Source organism: Tripterygium wilfordii, chromosome 22 (genome assembly GCF_013401445.1).
Source record: "Tripterygium wilfordii isolate XIE 37 chromosome 22, ASM1340144v1, whole genome shotgun sequence".
Classification (NCBI taxonomy): Eukaryota; Viridiplantae; Streptophyta; class Magnoliopsida; order Celastrales; family Celastraceae; genus Tripterygium; species Tripterygium wilfordii.
In genome coordinates this window covers 11578275-11593695 of record NC_052253.1, presented here as the reverse complement: position 1 = coordinate 11593695, position 15421 = coordinate 11578275, and the positions used below count along the sequence as shown (strand labels likewise).

The 15421-nt window shown below is 37.0% G+C and overlaps 3 protein-coding genes and 1 non-coding gene across 5 annotated transcripts; 2 read left to right on the top strand and 2 right to left on the bottom strand.

Annotated features, from left to right (window-relative positions):
• Window positions 1-545: 545 nt before the first annotated feature.
• Window positions 546-4860, top strand: LOC119990940 (histone deacetylase HDT1-like). The gene is made up of 10 exons (XM_038837081.1): window positions 546-734; window positions 1358-1428; window positions 1528-1742; window positions 2255-2271; window positions 2351-2401; window positions 2484-2668; window positions 2972-3034; window positions 3115-3199; window positions 4178-4310; window positions 4407-4860. Exons 1-10 carry the CDS (start codon window positions 710-712, stop codon window positions 4465-4467), a joined length of 906 nt encoding a protein of 301 aa, XP_038693009.1. The 5' UTR covers window positions 546-709; the 3' UTR covers window positions 4468-4860.
• Window positions 4861-6374: 1514 nt separating this feature from the next.
• On the bottom strand, window positions 6375-9575 carry LOC119990939 (splicing factor U2af small subunit B-like). Of its 2 annotated transcripts, none has more exons than XM_038837080.1 (6): window positions 9230-9575; window positions 8823-8909; window positions 8645-8726; window positions 8378-8504; window positions 7847-8291; window positions 6375-6731 (listed from the first exon to the last, which is right to left on the bottom strand). In XM_038837080.1, the coding sequence occupies exons 1-5, from the start codon at window positions 9464-9466 to the stop codon at window positions 7865-7867; spliced, it is 960 nt and encodes a 319-aa protein (XP_038693008.1). In that variant the 5' UTR covers window positions 9467-9575; the 3' UTR covers window positions 6375-6731; window positions 7847-7864. The 2 variants fall into 2 exon arrangements, with proteins under 2 accessions (XP_038693008.1, XP_038693007.1); XM_038837079.1 differs by having other exon boundaries at window positions 6375-6662; window positions 9230-9574.
• A 102-nt stretch (window positions 9576-9677) lies between these two features.
• TRNAL-UAA lies at window positions 9678-9761 on the top strand. The gene has a single exon. It is a non-coding gene; the product is annotated as a tRNA-Leu (tRNA).
• A 1186-nt stretch (window positions 9762-10947) lies between these two features.
• LOC119990780 (GABA transporter 1) lies at window positions 10948-15113 on the bottom strand. Its single transcript, XM_038836875.1, has 7 exons — window positions 14938-15113; window positions 13104-13334; window positions 12575-12672; window positions 12300-12486; window positions 12069-12199; window positions 11577-11810; window positions 10948-11411 (listed from the first exon to the last, which is right to left on the bottom strand). The coding sequence occupies exons 1-7, from the start codon at window positions 15041-15043 to the stop codon at window positions 11031-11033; spliced, it is 1368 nt and encodes a 455-aa protein (XP_038692803.1). The 5' UTR covers window positions 15044-15113; the 3' UTR covers window positions 10948-11030.
• Between the last annotated feature and the right edge of the window lie 308 nt (window positions 15114-15421).

The following is a 15421-nucleotide window of genomic DNA, read 5'->3' as shown; positions in this document are numbered from 1 at the left end:
AATGGACAGATTTTTTTGACTAATCATAAGATTAGGTTAACATTCATGGACTCCTCGTGGACGGGCAACACTTACCAATTGCGACTAACAGAGATACATACAAGTTACAATCATACAATAGAATCTAACTAGAATATTCGTGATCACGTGTTGAGTTTTGATTTAATTAATTTTGTCATTAAAGTGAAAAATTTCTTTGTACACCAACTTAACGACCTGAATTTAAACTTATATAGTGTGTTAAAAAAATATAACTAGGAATATGCCTGGTCTGACGCGGTTCATTTGGCTATCACCATACAAGAATGTTTGAAAATATTAATGCAACATATTTCGCCAGAAAAATTACATATTTATTTCGGGGACAAAAAAAAAATTGCAAGATTCTTGGGATAAATGAGGCCAAAACTCCGGCCCACTAGTCTTGTGCATAAAGGGATTGGACACGTAGAAACTAAAAAGTTCCATCAACGTCCAAAAACGAGAGCCCATATTCATTAATCTGATTATAGGACTAAAACAATTGTTCGTGCCCTTCCCAGTCGGGCTTTCAAAAGTCAAAACCCTAGTTAACAAATGGAAAGACCTGGCGGCAACTCCTTATAATCGTCTTCAAACCCACTCTCCTCTGCCTCTTGAATCCTCAATTCTCTCCGTCGGAAACCCTTGTCCTTCCCAAAAACCCAAAACCCTAGGTTACTAGATCACTATGGCCTCTTCAATGGAGTTTTGGGGTAAGTTTGCCTTGTCTGCTTCTTTGTATCTCGTTTCTTTGGTTTTGACCATCTATGCTTGTCAATTCTCCTTTGGTCTTTGTTGCTTAACTTCTGTTTTCTGTTGCTATTTCCCCTAGTTTTGTAAGTATCTTGCAAGTGATGGGATGTGTTTGTACTTGTTTGGTGATTGAGAGATTAGGATGTTCGCGTTGAAGATCTTACTGTTATAGTTGTTACGACCAAATCTCCTTATATTTGTTTGAGCATATAGCGGTTTTTGTGGTTATGAAGATAGCGGTTTATTTATAAACATTGTATTTGAGTTTTTTTTTTTGGTCGTTTTCAAGGCCAGTTGATTTATCTACGCCGATGACATTTGCTGGTATAGTAGTTTTTCTATAGTCTTTCTCTGTGATAATTTATATCTGGTATTTCTTGTTCATATTTTGCACTTGCAACATCTTAATAATATTTCTTCATGAACAGTTTGTTTTCTTTAAATGGATGTTTAGATTCTAAAGTGTCAATCTGATTAGATATTGTACTTGTGTTATTTTTATGTTATTTCTTTTCCATGTCTTGTTTTGTGAGTTGTAGAATAATTATCAATTAAAGTTTTTCTGCACTTGACTGACTACCAGGGGTTGAAGTCAAGGCTGGGGTGCCTCTGAAAGTAACACCCACGGAAGATGCTATGATACATGTTTCTCAGGTTAGATGCCCTTCAGCTGGTTTCAGTTTGTTTTCTATTTGCGCATTATATTTTATATTGACTATAATGCTGGCTCCATTCTATGCTTTTGTTATCCAGGCAGCTCTTGGCGAGTCGAAGAAAGATAAAGGAAAGGAAGCTGTGCCGTTGTTTGTTAAGTGTGGTGATCAGAAGCTTGTTATTGGAACTCTTTCTTCTGAGAATTTCCCCCAAGTATCATTTGATTTAGTTTTTGAGAAAGAATTTGAACTTTCTCACAACTGGAAAGGTGGAAGCGTCTATTTCTGTGGTTACCAAGTTCCTATACCCGAAGAATATCCTTCATATTTGTTCTTTTGGTCTTTTGTTTCGTGTTTATAACTCTTTGTACTGTGAATATTCCTATGTGGTTGATGGGGAGGTGACACCTATTTACGCGTTCAAGTTATAATTTTTGTCTTAATAACTTGGAAGCCAAAGCTCTGTAAATTTTCCATTTAGTTTAGCTTATTCTTTATTTCCTGAATGTGAATTAACGATAGAAGCTTTCTTAGTCAGTCTTACTTTCTGGGAAATACTAACTGGAGCCATATGCCCAAGTATGAACACTTGTCTTTTCCTTGAGATTTGCTGCCCTGGGTGGAAGAAGTGTTCTGTAATTTACTTTACTTATTTATTTATTTCTTTTATTTTCTCACTTTTACTGAAACATGGTATTTCAGTTATGTGCCTTGCAATCTTTTTGTATGGAAAATTTGGTGTTTTCAACTCTGATGTAAACATCTTGCGTAACTTATTTAATCCCTTTCTGTGCTTCCTTGACCACCTATCGTCTTCTGAATTCCACGGGTGATGACTATCCTGGTCAGTTCAGTTGCATTCAATGAGTTTTTATTTGAAATATGGTTTCTTGTGGTTTGCTCAAGTGCTTTAACTTGTACAGGTTCGGAATTTTCTGACGAGGAAGAGATTCCGCTGACCAAAACCGAGAATGGTATTCGTTTTTGTGAATACGAATTGATGTATTCTATATTTAATGATCCCATGTTTTTGATTCCTAATGTCTTTTTTTTCAGTAAAAGCTGTGCCAAAGGGTGATAATGCTGCAGCCAAGTCCCAAGCAGCCAAGCCCGAGTCTTCTACAAAACAGGTTAAAGTTATAGAGCCAAGTAAGCCTGAGGAAGGTGATTCTGCTGAAGATTCTGAAGACGATTCTGATGAAGATTCCGAAGATGATTCTGATGAAGATGATGAAAGCGAGGTATCTCCTTTTCTTTAACTTAACGGAGACTGTTCCAGACTTCTTTTCGAGCCTGCTTAGTTCCTCACATCAGTATTCAGTATCTTGGTACTCACTCTAAAATATTCCTTTCCTGTTAAAGCAACTCAAAGATTTTCTTAAGAGTGTATTTGATGTTGTCAGGATAAATTTTGTTCCTTTTTCACTGGATGCCTGTTAATCTTGTTCCTCTTGCTTTATCGACTGCTAGATGCTGTTTCATGTTTTTTTTTTCTTTCTTCAGATGAAATTGACTTTGATGTACGTGTTTTTTTTACTGGGCAGAGTGATCTTATGATGTCTGAGGGCAATGATGATGATTCTGATGAAGAAGAAACACCTAAGAAGGTATAACCTTGATTACTATTTTGTAATGATCTTCACTAATTAGTTCTTTATGACGCTTATGGTTCTCATTCATGCTTAAGGCTGAGGTTAAGAAAAGGCCTAATGATTCTGCTTTGAAGACTCCAGTATCTAAGAAGGCAAAGTCTGCTATCCCTCAGAAGACAGGTATGTTATTCAAATATTTTTCCTTCGAGGATCTACTGGATCCTTCTATATGATTGCAGCATGATTATATTTTGAAAGAACCATGACTTGGATCAGGGGATTTAGAGACTTCATCGTGCTAAAGGATTCATAATTTTTTATTATTGACTCACCTTATAGAAACAACCTTGATTTTTTTATTTATTTACTGCCCCATTTTGTTTTTTGTTTATTTGCATACGCCGTTGATTGATTCAGATGGGACATATTAGAGTGTTTGTTGATGGATATAGTATATTTTTGTTGATTTGATAAAATGATTTCGTGCATAAATTCAGAAAAAAATTGTGTGATCATGTATCTTCTGTATATTTTCCATTTTAAACAGTCTTTGATGTTGCAGAATCTACAATTTCTGCTCCTTTTTATGTTGGCTTCTTTGAATTAAATTTTATTTTTCATCTCAACCCTTCTTTTTTTGCCCTTGTTTTTGTTGCTTCATTTCCTTTATTTTATTAATCTTATCTCCATCAGTTTTGAACTGACTTCGTTCTTTATTTTAGCTTTGCCTTTATAATGATGACAAGATGTTTGTTAAAACTTAAAACTCTGTCAAAAACATTTAATCCAATTGCACTGTGATGACGTTCCTTGAGAAAACGAGGAAGAAAAATCCTTGTTTAATTTAGAGATAAGAATTCAGTCATTAGGAATCCATTGGGGAAAATGTGAATTGTTTTTACGTCTTCTCAGTTATTTTCTAAATTTGTTGCATTTAGTGTAATATGAGGAGCTTATTTGATCCTTAATTTTTATGCGTGCATGCGATTTTTAAGGTTGCATTATGTAGTTCAATTATTTGAAATGAGAAATGAAATAATTTGTTTAACCTTGTTTGCTGCAAATTGTTTTTAACAATGATTCATTGTGAGCATGTGTTGTACATGCACGATTTGTTAGACTATCTTTGAGCTTGTTATTATTATTATTTTGTTAAAGATGGTAAGAAGGGAGCGCACTCTGCAACTCCTCACCCTTCAAAGCAGGCTGGTAAAACACCTGCAAATGGAGCCAACTCTAAGGCGCAGACACCAAAATCTGGTGGTGAATTCTCATGCGGATCCTGTGGCAAGTATGTTGCAGCATTTACTACTCACGGTAACTTCAATGAAAAAGAATCGAGTCGTGGTAGTTTTAATTGACCTGTTTTTTGTTTTTTTTGGTGCAGATCATTTAATAAGGAAGTGGGACTGCAGTCTCACAAAAAAGCCAAACATGGAGGCACCTAGAGTTCCCGTGATTAAATTTTGTTCGAGAGCCTTGTTTTTTGGTTTGGTAGGCGGTGTATCAACTAAAAGTGAGTGGGGTTTTGTGGTCGGGTAGCTGGCAACTTTAATTCATGTACTGTGGTGCTGCAAACTTGATTGGTATTTTGTTTTTGTCATTAGTTTGTCAAAGTATCGTAAATTCTGTGCTTATTGGCCCTTGTCTGTGTTTGATTATACTGGGGTTGGAGGCAACTGGAGTTGCACTTTTATGGAGTTAGAGCTGAACCTACTGGGTAGGGCGCTGCATACTTGCTTTAGAGCTATTGAAAATTTGTTGCTTTGTGCATTAGAATATTTTGGCACTTGTCTTTTTCCATGCTTAAAATATGCACATCTTCGGATCACTTTGTGTCTTGTAGCGTCTTCTTTGTCCTTGTCTTTATTCGATTCTAGTATTTTGGAACGTATGGTGAATGCTTGCATCTTGGTCATGGAGCATAATTTTGCTCTACATTACCGACTTACGAGACATGGAAAACCAATTCCACAACTAATTGTGTTTTTAAGTAAAATAATCAATTCGATTTACTATTATTATTCAAGATTCGACTCTTTTCACTGGATCTTTGTATGCATTATTTGGTCAATGGTTTTTGTAGACGAGCTCATATTCGTAGAACTCTTTTTATCCTTTGATTCAAAGGTTATAGACCCCTGCCTTTCTTGGAAAGAGGCTAGGATAAAAAAATCAGTTTCCAATGCCAGTTCACGGCACGCTGGTAGGATCAAAGAGGAAAGAGCTATACTAGGAGAAATTCTGCTTCTCGCCTACCGTCCTGGTAGGTAATAGATGCTAAACTACTACCCTTTGGATGGGTTAGTCTGAGGGTTGGAGACCAACCAAGTGTAATGACCGGGAGGCGTATCCAACATCATTACCAGTTACAAGCAAAGGTCGTCGTAGAATTGTACGATGCCTTCTATAAACATCATGGGCTTCTCTTGAATACCCTCCGGGTTCACTCTGCCTCGCTAATTTAGTCCATCTTGTGACGTGCAACCACTACTAATTCAGGTAAAATGGACTAATGTTCAACAAAAGTTCAGGGTAATGCCGCTATCAAAATCGAATCACATCAGAAGAATTTTCAGTCTACAGAGAAACACAACCATAATCAGATCGACTTACTCCGAAGGAAAGTTAATTAATGGCGGGTCTAAAAGCTAGAAGAGGTGTAGATAGCTAGGAAAATCATTTGGCATTGCTTCACTTTTTAGCAAGGTTCTTAAAACCGGACCGGTCATCAAACCGGAAAAGTCTTCGGTTCACGGTTCAAAGGTTCAACCGGGGTTCAAACCGGTTTTAATGTAATGAATTATTTATATATATATTTATATTATATGCATATAATATGTAAGAAAACTTCATAAAAATACAATATATTCAAATAAAGTACCATTTTAAATAAAGAAAATCTCATAGCCTAGTGGTTAAAACCTTTTTTAATGAACAAAAGGTCATGAGTTCAAACCCTACAAATAACAAAATTTCAAAAATATTTTATTAACATTAATAAATGACCGAACCGGTCAAAACCGGTCCGGTTCTGACCGGTTCAACCGGAAATATCCCGGTTCACCAATCATCGGTTCTGACACCTCAACCGGACCGGACAAGTGGGCGGTCACCGGTCCGACCGGCCGGTCCGACCGGTTTTCAAAACACTGCTTTTTAGTTGCCTACACTTCATTTCATTTGAAGCAATAAGTAATCTCAACGAGGTGGACACAATCCCCAGGCTTAGAATACTTGCAATGTTTGGGAAAAAAATCTCCGATGAGCATTATTCTATACCAACATCCCATGTACTGACGAAACATGTGAGCAATATGCAAACCAATACAAGAAGCAAGTAAAGACAAGCATACACGATCAAAAGCCGAACACAATATTTATAGCAACAATTCATTGCCCAAATTCGTACAACAAAGCCATCCAAGTTAAAATAATTGGTAGTCCAACAAGTTTCAAAAAAGGAAACAAGTAAAAAGAGATTGTCTGGCAAAACAGAAGATAACCAGCAATAATTCCAAACAGTAGTTAATAGCTGACTTACATGGTTGAACCAAATAAGATCTCGAGTAATTATCTTGGTTATTCCTCAATATAGTCTGAATGGTCTTGTAAACCAATCCTCTGAAAAGCAACCAATAACCTGTACACAATTTTCATGGTACGCTGTGATTAAAATAGGCTCAGTCCTTATAAGCAGGGTCACCAGAACCTGCAAGACTTGAAAGGTAAGATTAATTTTTTATTGAGCAACAAAGATGAGGGAGTTTATGGAAGACAATATCGAAACAGAACCATGGAAAAGTTGATCATTCACTAGCCAGGATATGCGGTGCTCAGAGTCCCTCCACACACAGACACACAGATACAAAGCAAAACAATCAAATAGATACCTTGCTCACATGTAATGAATTAAATCTGTTGGATCAACTCAGGGAAGGGCTTTATTAGAAAGTACAACTACAGACAGAAGGCACAGACTTCTAAAGACTTTAACAGCTGTCAAAAGATTACTCTGTACTTCCTCCAAATCAAACTAACTACAAGAACAGTGAATAATTAACGAATCCTGTGAAAACCCCAGAAAAGAATCTACAAATATCAGCTCTTGCTAGTAACATGAGTAAAAGGTCCTCCCCTATAGGTTTACGAGTGAAAGTAAATTTGGTCAAAATCTTTCCTCACAACCAAAACACTGGCGAGATATGCAGTAGAAAACTTAGTAAATAGTGACAGAACTGGAACAAGATTCTAAATGTAAACCAGAAAACACGACTGCAACGGGGGATCTTTAAACATTTTTGTACAAATTTCTGCAGTTTAAATCAGATCACATATAGGAGTCAGACAAGTACAGAAAATTGAGCCAGAAAATATGTTATTATATCTTCAAATGAAGGAAGGACTTTCAAAAAAAATTAGCCAGGTGCATAAACAGGAGGAAGAAACTTTTTAGCAGTAACATTGGTTGTACCAAGACCAGAATAGATTTCCTCTAAGAGAGATTTTAGAAAAGGTTATAATTCCTAAAGAAATCTGGGGTGAGTTTAACGGATGAAACTGGAGACCCGATGCTTACAAGCTTAAGACACAATCAATCATGCAAAAAACTCTATGAATTAAGTTGATCAATGCAAAAGAGAAAACATTTCACATTCCATATCACAGAATTGTGAACCTGCACACCACCTGCACAGTGGAAATGGACAGTAAGCGCTATATTTATTTATTTGGTGGGCTTTTGTTGGGAAAAAAGACTTGTTTATCCCTTTTAGTAGCAAACTATGACATAGAATTTAGAAATCATACAAGAGTTAGAATACGAACCAGGTAAACTATATGGCTTTAATGTCCATATCCTTCCTGTTGTGGTGGTGGCTGCTGCTGATATCCATGGTACTGATTACCATTTTGCATGTACACATCGTCTCGACCTTCAGCTTTATTATTTCCATTATCGTGCTTGATCTTATCAGCACCCTCTCGGTCTTCTCTTTCCCTGTTCCACATTTCAATTTTGGCACGTCGCTCCTCACTACCTTCCCTGACTGGGCTGTGGTTCCGCCTCCCTGGGCTTCTGCTTCGCCCTCTCCTATGACTAGGGCTTGTGCTCCTGTGCCGCCTCCTACTTTCAGAGTAGTGATGCTTGTCATCATACTTTCTACTGCGCTCGTGAGAGTGGTCTTCATAGCTACGATGTCTATAAGGACTTCGGCTTCGGCTGCGGCTACCCCTTCGATGATACCTCCCAAATAACTGTCGCCTCAAATCCCTAACAAAGAAACAAGAGAAACAAAATCTGATAAAAACATTCAATTAAATGTGATTCAAAAACTGGCTATTGAAAGGCCCTTTTACCTGCTGATCCTTTTAAGGTGCATGAAATTGCAGTAACCACCACGGTTGCACGCATTCTCCTCATATTGCCTACAAGTTGCTTCACGAAAGTCCGTCACAGGAGAAAAATCAACAATGATGGGACGACCTGTGACAAATTTGTTCAGAAAACAAATAAGGGCAAGAAGCTAAGTGAGATTTGATAATACCTACAAGTCTACAACCCATCTTTTAAGTTAGATTCCTAAATTATGGCGCTATAAGAAGAAAAGAAACAATTAGGCTAACCAGCGTAAAATCTCCCAGATAGATTTCGGATAGCATTAGCAGCATGTTCTTCCTCTCTAAACTGCACATACACATTTCCTACCTGCAGAAAGCCACCAGTACATAAATTAAAACAAGAGACCAAACGAAATAGCCATAGTATAACAAAATTTTCTCTTAAAACAAAAAAAAGATTTACCATGTGGTCGGCAAGGTTGTCGCAGACATTCAAACTCTCAATTTCACCATAATTGCTCAGTTCCTCAAACAAATCCTCATAGAAATCCTACAATTTCAATCAAAAACTTTTTAAGACCACAAAATTACCACAACACTGTACATAGCTATAGAGAATTAACAAAGATACAATCACTTCATAAAGTAAAACAAAAAATACCAAAACACATACATTAGAAAGCAGGCCTCAGCTCTAGATCTCAGAACAGTAGACGTAAGCTTCAATTCAAATTCACCAAAAGCATAACCGAAGTATGCCATGAACAACTATTTCAACTTTGGAGATTACGATTGTACAACATCCATCAGCCAGAACATAATAATTAAATAGAAATCGTTAACCTAAGAAAGAAAAGAGAGAAAAGGAACCTCGAAGTGGTCTTGGATCTTGCGAGGGTCGATCGGGTTGCCCTGAGCATCGACACCTGGTGTGATCATGTCAGGGCGCTGATACATGTTGGAAAGAAGGAGAGTGGGGCTGACGCTGGGCTTGGTGTGAAGACGAGAGCATCGGTCACCGTGCCTGCATGCGCCGATCTTGAAGTAGAAAGGACAGTTCACTCTGTCCTTCTCCGTCCCGAATATCGACGCTAAGTGCTCCGCCATTCTCTCTGTTGAATAAGCGAGGATTGGAGTGATCACAAAGATGTCAAAGCGACTGAGAAATCAAACTTCACGGGAAAGGAGAGTGAGTTGTTATACAGATACGGCAGTTTGAGAACGAAGGGAAGAAAAGGAGAGTCCGAGACAGTTCTAGATGCTTCCACGGAAGCTATTAAACAATATATAAATTTAAATGTGGACGATCCTTCAAGAAGCTGGTTTGCCCGAGTGGTTTAAGGGGTCAGACTTAAGATCTGATGCACATAAGTGCGCGTGGGTTCGAACCCCACAGCCAGCAATATATATTGCTTTTTTGTAATGTGTTTTTTTTTTTTTTTAAAAAAAATGGAGCATGTGCTAGTGGCCTGGCATTGGTTTGAGCTGAATTGAAATTATTCATTGTGGTCATTGAAAACCTTACATAGAACTCAAGTATTACGGGACAATGAACCGTGCATTGTGTTTCTTTTTCTTTTTTTTTTTTTTTTTTTTTGGACAATTACAATAGATTGTTCTTATTGATGGAGAAAAATATTAAGTGGTTCTCATATGCTTTACCATATGTCTGACGTGTGTAAATAATTGTTTTCAGTCTCGATAAGCCAATGACCCATAATTTCGCATCACAATCAATGTTTTAGATACCACGTATCGGTTCAATCGGGTACAAGACCCCTCATCGACAAGTTTCAATTTAAAAAATACTAAGTTAACCTATATCAGTCAGATACTAGTTAAACCGGCCGATTTTTATCGGTATTACTACGTAAAAAAATTTTAAAAATTAACTTTTTAGATCATAAAATTTGACTAATATAAGTCTCCAAAAGTAGCTCTCAAGTTGATTTTTTACTAATAACTTTTACAAGAACTTAAGAATTTATTTATAAGATATGATTGTAAAATTCTTTTTTTTTTATATAGAATGTTCGTTGTATGGGTTGGAAAAAATATTATTATTGAGAATTAAACTTGGACACAGAGGCGGACGTAGTGCTATAACACTGGGGGCACGGCCCCAGTCAAATTAAAAAATTACACTAATTACACTATAAATTTAGGACAAATTGATCCTAAGATTCTCAATCCACTAATTCCAACGCAACCCACTAATTAACTTTGACACAATCCAATCCTCATAAATCCTAGGCCCTACCTTTACCTTGTCATTTGTCAAGCCCACCTACCAAGTCCCTCAATTTCTCGCAATACGATAATACCATTCTCCCTCTCCTATGTCAACAAACAAGCCCCAACAGTCAATAGAGCCCTAAGCTCAGTAGCTCATTGTAGTTCGGCCTATTTGGACAGAACAATCTGCGTCTTGTGAAATTGCGATAGGCATAAATATATTATATAAAGAACCCAAAAAAAAATTATGAGGACGCTGCCCCCGTATCACCTTTGTGCTCCAGTGATTTTAATTCCTGGGTCCTCCTTGATGTATCATATATCTCCGAAAGAAGCTCTTAAGGACCTCAATATATGACCTAGCTCTTAATAGTCAATATATGAATATATAATACTTGCACCAATTTTAATTTTTGTAGTTTTCTGATGTAGTTTATCATACATCAGCAAATAATCTGTAAGTTTTGGCATCAAGAACTATCTGCCTAACTGATGCAACTGAAGCAATAACACCCAAGATTGAGAAAAACCCAGCAATACTGATATTTAACCAAAAAACAGGGCTCTTCCTTGTTGGCTTAAATGTTAAGCTGAAGAACACCACAGGCAAGATGAAGTCCAGAGGTATGAATCCAAACGCCCCGATAAGCGAATTGATATCGCCAAAGAATGGAAGCATCGCAGCCATTGTCGTCGCTGCAATCACAGACAGTGACCTTGAAATCACTCTGGGGATGACATTGCGGGCAGAGAATTCCTCATGTGTTGGGTCTGCAAATGTTCTCTCAAGCACTTCATTCGTAGGCTGCAAGTAAACCTGGCACCAAAAACATAATCTTATTTGTTGCCATATATATATATGTAACGTTTTTCGAAAATGTAAGTAGAGAGAGTGTTAAGACTTTATCCCACTTCGGATTGACATAACCCTACCAAATGACATATAAGTAAAAGTTGCTGAATGGAGTGATATTCTTCTTACCACACCGACGGCGGAGAGTTGAAGAATTGTGAAGATATTGGTCATCAAGATAAACCATTTTGGCACCAAAGGCTTCCCATCAACAGAGAAGTTGCTGAGGACTAGCCCCTCAGCTTGGTTGCCAAAAGCCCAGTAGCCAGATATTGCAACACTGAAGAATGTTACTGTCACCACTGCATAGCACACACTAAGTCCCTTGAACATCTTGCCCTTCACAGGTGGTGCTAGTGTTGCCTGTCAACAAACTAATTTGCATGAAATTTGCCAAACTAAGCCTTAGTATATCGAAAATGATAAAGATCTCAACAATTGGTATCTCATTTATCCTAACTGTTGAGTTAGAAGCATATGATCTATGTTAATTCGTGGGCTCCACATGTCCCACATGATGCACACGAAACCTTGTGCATACAACTCAACATCTGGGATAACTGGGATATCAACTGCTGGAATTCCTATCATTACTTAGTACATAGCTAAGTTGAAATTAACCTGAATTTCTGGGATGATACCATTGCCAAATGTTGTGGCAATGATGGCAATGGCGTTAAAGACCCCGAAAACACGATTTTCAGTGTTGCCATTGATGGAATAGTCCTTCTTTGGTCCCTTGTTTGAACTTCCTGAGAAAAATAAATCCATGCATTATAGGGGGATATAGTTATATTATGTAGTGCTGAGTTGCTGATTCTAATTCTACATGGCTAGCTGTTAAATTATTACCGATGTAAATGGAAGCAGCAGTGGCACAAGCACTATATGCAAGGCAGAGAACCAGTGAGATCAAGTTGATGTGCCTCAGTGAGTGAAAAGAAGGGATTTGAGCTAGAACAAGCATCAGACCACCAAATATTATCACAAATTGATAAAGCTTCATACTCCCATTTGGGCTTGACAGCAAGTAAATTGCCTGCGCTCACAAGAGTTATGTCAGTTTGCTTGGTTTTGTGGCAAAAAAATTATGATGGGTTTGGCCTGTAAAATGTAACGAAAATAACCTTCATGCACTGCCCTCCAAGAAGAGTGCAAGCCACAACAGCACCGTAGCAAACCATAAACTGGATCGGACCCACATAATACCGTCCCCATCTTGGTCCTGCCACATGGGTTATATACAATGTTAGAAGTGATGAGAGCTCCTACAGTAGAAGTCACTGTAATGGCCATCACAGACGTTCAAACTATTCAAAAAATTATGAAATTGTGTGGTAACAATGTTGATTTTGTCTGTAATTATTGAGTGTGGACATTGTAAAAGGACTTTTATGCATAGAATGACATGTTCTTTTGAATGATATAGTCCTTCCTTGGCTTCTGAATGCAAGGGCATCCTTTGGGTTGGGCGACATGTGCCGCCGCCCAGGATCCCAAATTTTTGAAATGAAATACTAGTGTTATGGTAGTTCTAAACCCAATTAAGTAACATAGGACATTTAATTTTTTAAAGAATGCCTCTTTTTTAGGGTTTGGCCAGGGCTTCCGAAGACTTAGGTACATCATTGTCTAGATATAGAAAAATTTACGTACCCAAAATTTGATGAGCCATGTCTCTGAAGCGCAATTGGCGATTACCCATCTGATCATGGTGTTCAAGGACCATCGATAACAAATTGTAGGAATAGAAAGTGACGAGAGCTCCAACAATTAGACATACGATCCCTACCTCCCACCCAAGAAAGGTGAAGGCGTATGGAAGACTGAGCAGAGGCGGTGCAACTATTGAAGTAGTCAAGTGGTAACCACAGTGCACCCACGAACCTGCGTCAATAACATTTGGTTTTGAAATTAAACCATCAATCTTCTTTCTCCGCCATGTCTCAAATTAATGTTAAATTAAGGGAGATTGTTTTTTTAAAAGACAAGCTTCGGAAGAAGGGGAATTGGATTTGAATTCAAGATTTATAATTTTCCTTAAATTTTAGAATCTAAAATTCTCATATGATTCTCGTATATATGATGCCAAGGCATTTTTTTAACAAAGCCAAAAAAACATATGTAAAGAGAGAATGGCGTGACATTGTTTTAAAAAACAACACAGGGATGAGGTGACAGTGTGACACTCAATTTGATCATTAAATCTTACAAAAGCCCCGATATCTATTATCGGTCCAGAGAAGACCATAACAGAATTTTGATTTATACCGACACCATAATATCGTCATACATGTGATGTATTATGTATATTAGTTAATAATTAACGTGTATTTAATAAATAATAATGTTCCCTCAGAAGTGAAATAACATATGTAATTATATAGTATATTTTTTCCGTCTTAATGTACACCCCACAAAAGATTTTTCTTTACCACTTCAAATAGTTTTTTGTTTTAAAAAATTATCTATTTGATGAGAATTTGATGTAATTACATATTCAAATAGTTATTAGAGCACTATTTGAGTAGTAATAAGAGAATATAAATAGCCTTTTTTAGATGTTAAAGACAAATTTATGCAATGAATATCCATCTATTTAAAGGCAAAATGAAGATATAAGGGATTAAATTCATGTGCCCATCCATATTAATATATACATAAAATTATATTATATTAGATGTACCAAATTAATTATCTTATTTTTTTCTCAATTTTTTTAGAACATGAGTTTTCACGAAACGTTTTCAATTAAGTAAGTTTCATTTGGTGTATATCATTTATTGAAATCATTATGAATATATACTATCCTACTCTTCAAATCCTATTAGAATTAAAAATAAAAAAATGTCACATGTCAATTTATAGTAACTTGAAAATGATTATGCATATCCATGAGAATACTCTCTAAACTTTCACTTTTTACATTGTATAGATAAATAGATGGATAGATTATAGAGCCTCAAGTCCCTTAAATCGATAATACGGGTCAAGCGGTCAGCATGACCCCTATGATGTTACCACCCTACCGTTGGGTCAAACTTTCTATGCTACTAAGAGTTTTTTTTTTTTTAAATTAATATAAAAATATATGTGTGTGTGTGTGTGAAACAAGGGATTGGGAGGGGTAGGATGACAAAGAGAGTAGAGACAAAGAAACAGAGACAGGTGGATGACAACCCAACTTTCCGAAAATTTGGGTGTGCACTAATCCATTTGCTTACACCAACTTCCAAGGCCACACGTATACAAAATCATAATTTCGGAGAATCGTCAAAGAGATATTATTTGTCATCTCCAATAAGAATGATTGGAATATTGTAATAATTGAGCTTAATTACAGAGATCGATGCGTTGGGGATCGATGGTGGTGGTGGTGGCGGCGGCGGCGGCGGTGATGAAATCAAGAACAAAGAGTGTATAGAGACAACAAGGATGGCAGTATAATAACTATAGTTGTGGAATATACATACATATATATATTACGTACCTTTGGATTTGAGAACAAAAAGAGCTCCGGCATCAAGTTCCTTTTGAGGATCAGCTTGTCGAGCAACCTTCTGATCTCCCTCATCTGCTTCAACCACACCACCCATCTCTCTCTCTCTCTCTGAGTGGAAAAACAGAAGCAAACCAAAAGATGGATCACAAGTAAGACCAAATGACCACATATATAATTATATATACATGTGTGTATATATACTATTTGATTAACTTATATTAGTTATATAGACTTACTCGCCTACCTTTCAAAACGAAAAAAAATCTCTACAAATTTTTTGGGTTAGGCTTTCTTACAGAAAAATGTTGACGCGTAATTTTTTGTCTTCGACTCAAAATCGGGTTTTACTTACCAGTCAACCTGGATGGTCGTTCTGATACAAAACCAACTTAGGAAAAAAAAATCTTCTTCGTTGGCCGGCACAGAGGCCAAGGCACAAGATGGGAGATATATTCAGTGGTGTATGTGCACC

Bases quoted from the DNA above. Each gene is read 5' to 3' on its own strand.
- LOC119990940 (XM_038837081.1), top strand. From the start codon at position 710: ATGGCCTCTTCAATGGAGTTTTGGG. The intron at 735-1,357 runs GTAAGTTTGCCT...ACTGACTACCAG, and splicing joins CTCTTCAATGGAGTTTTGGG to GGGTTGAAGTCAAGGCTGGG. The intron at 3,035-3,114 runs GTATAACCTTGA...TTCATGCTTAAG, and splicing joins AAGAAGAAACACCTAAGAAG to GCTGAGGTTAAGAAAAGGCC.
- LOC119990780 (XM_038836875.1), bottom strand. From the start codon at position 15,043: ATGGGTGGTGTGGTTGAAGCAGATGAGGGAGATCAGAAGGTTGCTCGA. The intron at 12,487-12,574 runs GTTATTTTCGTT...TTGTGAGCGCAG, and splicing joins TTGGAGGGCAGTGCATGAAG to GCAATTTACTTGCTGTCAAG. The intron at 11,412-11,576 runs GTAAGAAGAATA...TTTTGGTGCCAG, and splicing joins AACTCTCCGCCGTCGGTGTG to GTTTACTTGCAGCCTACGAA.
- LOC119990939 (XM_038837080.1), bottom strand. From the start codon at position 9,466: ATGGCGGAGCACTTAGCGTCGATATTCGGGACGGAGAAGGACAGAGTG. The intron at 8,910-9,229 runs GTTCCTTTTCTC...TTGAAATTGTAG, and splicing joins AGATCCAAGACCACTTCGAG to GATTTCTATGAGGATTTGTT. The intron at 8,505-8,644 runs GTTAGCCTAATT...AATTTGTCACAG, and splicing joins ATCTGGGAGATTTTACGCTG to GTCGTCCCATCATTGTTGAT.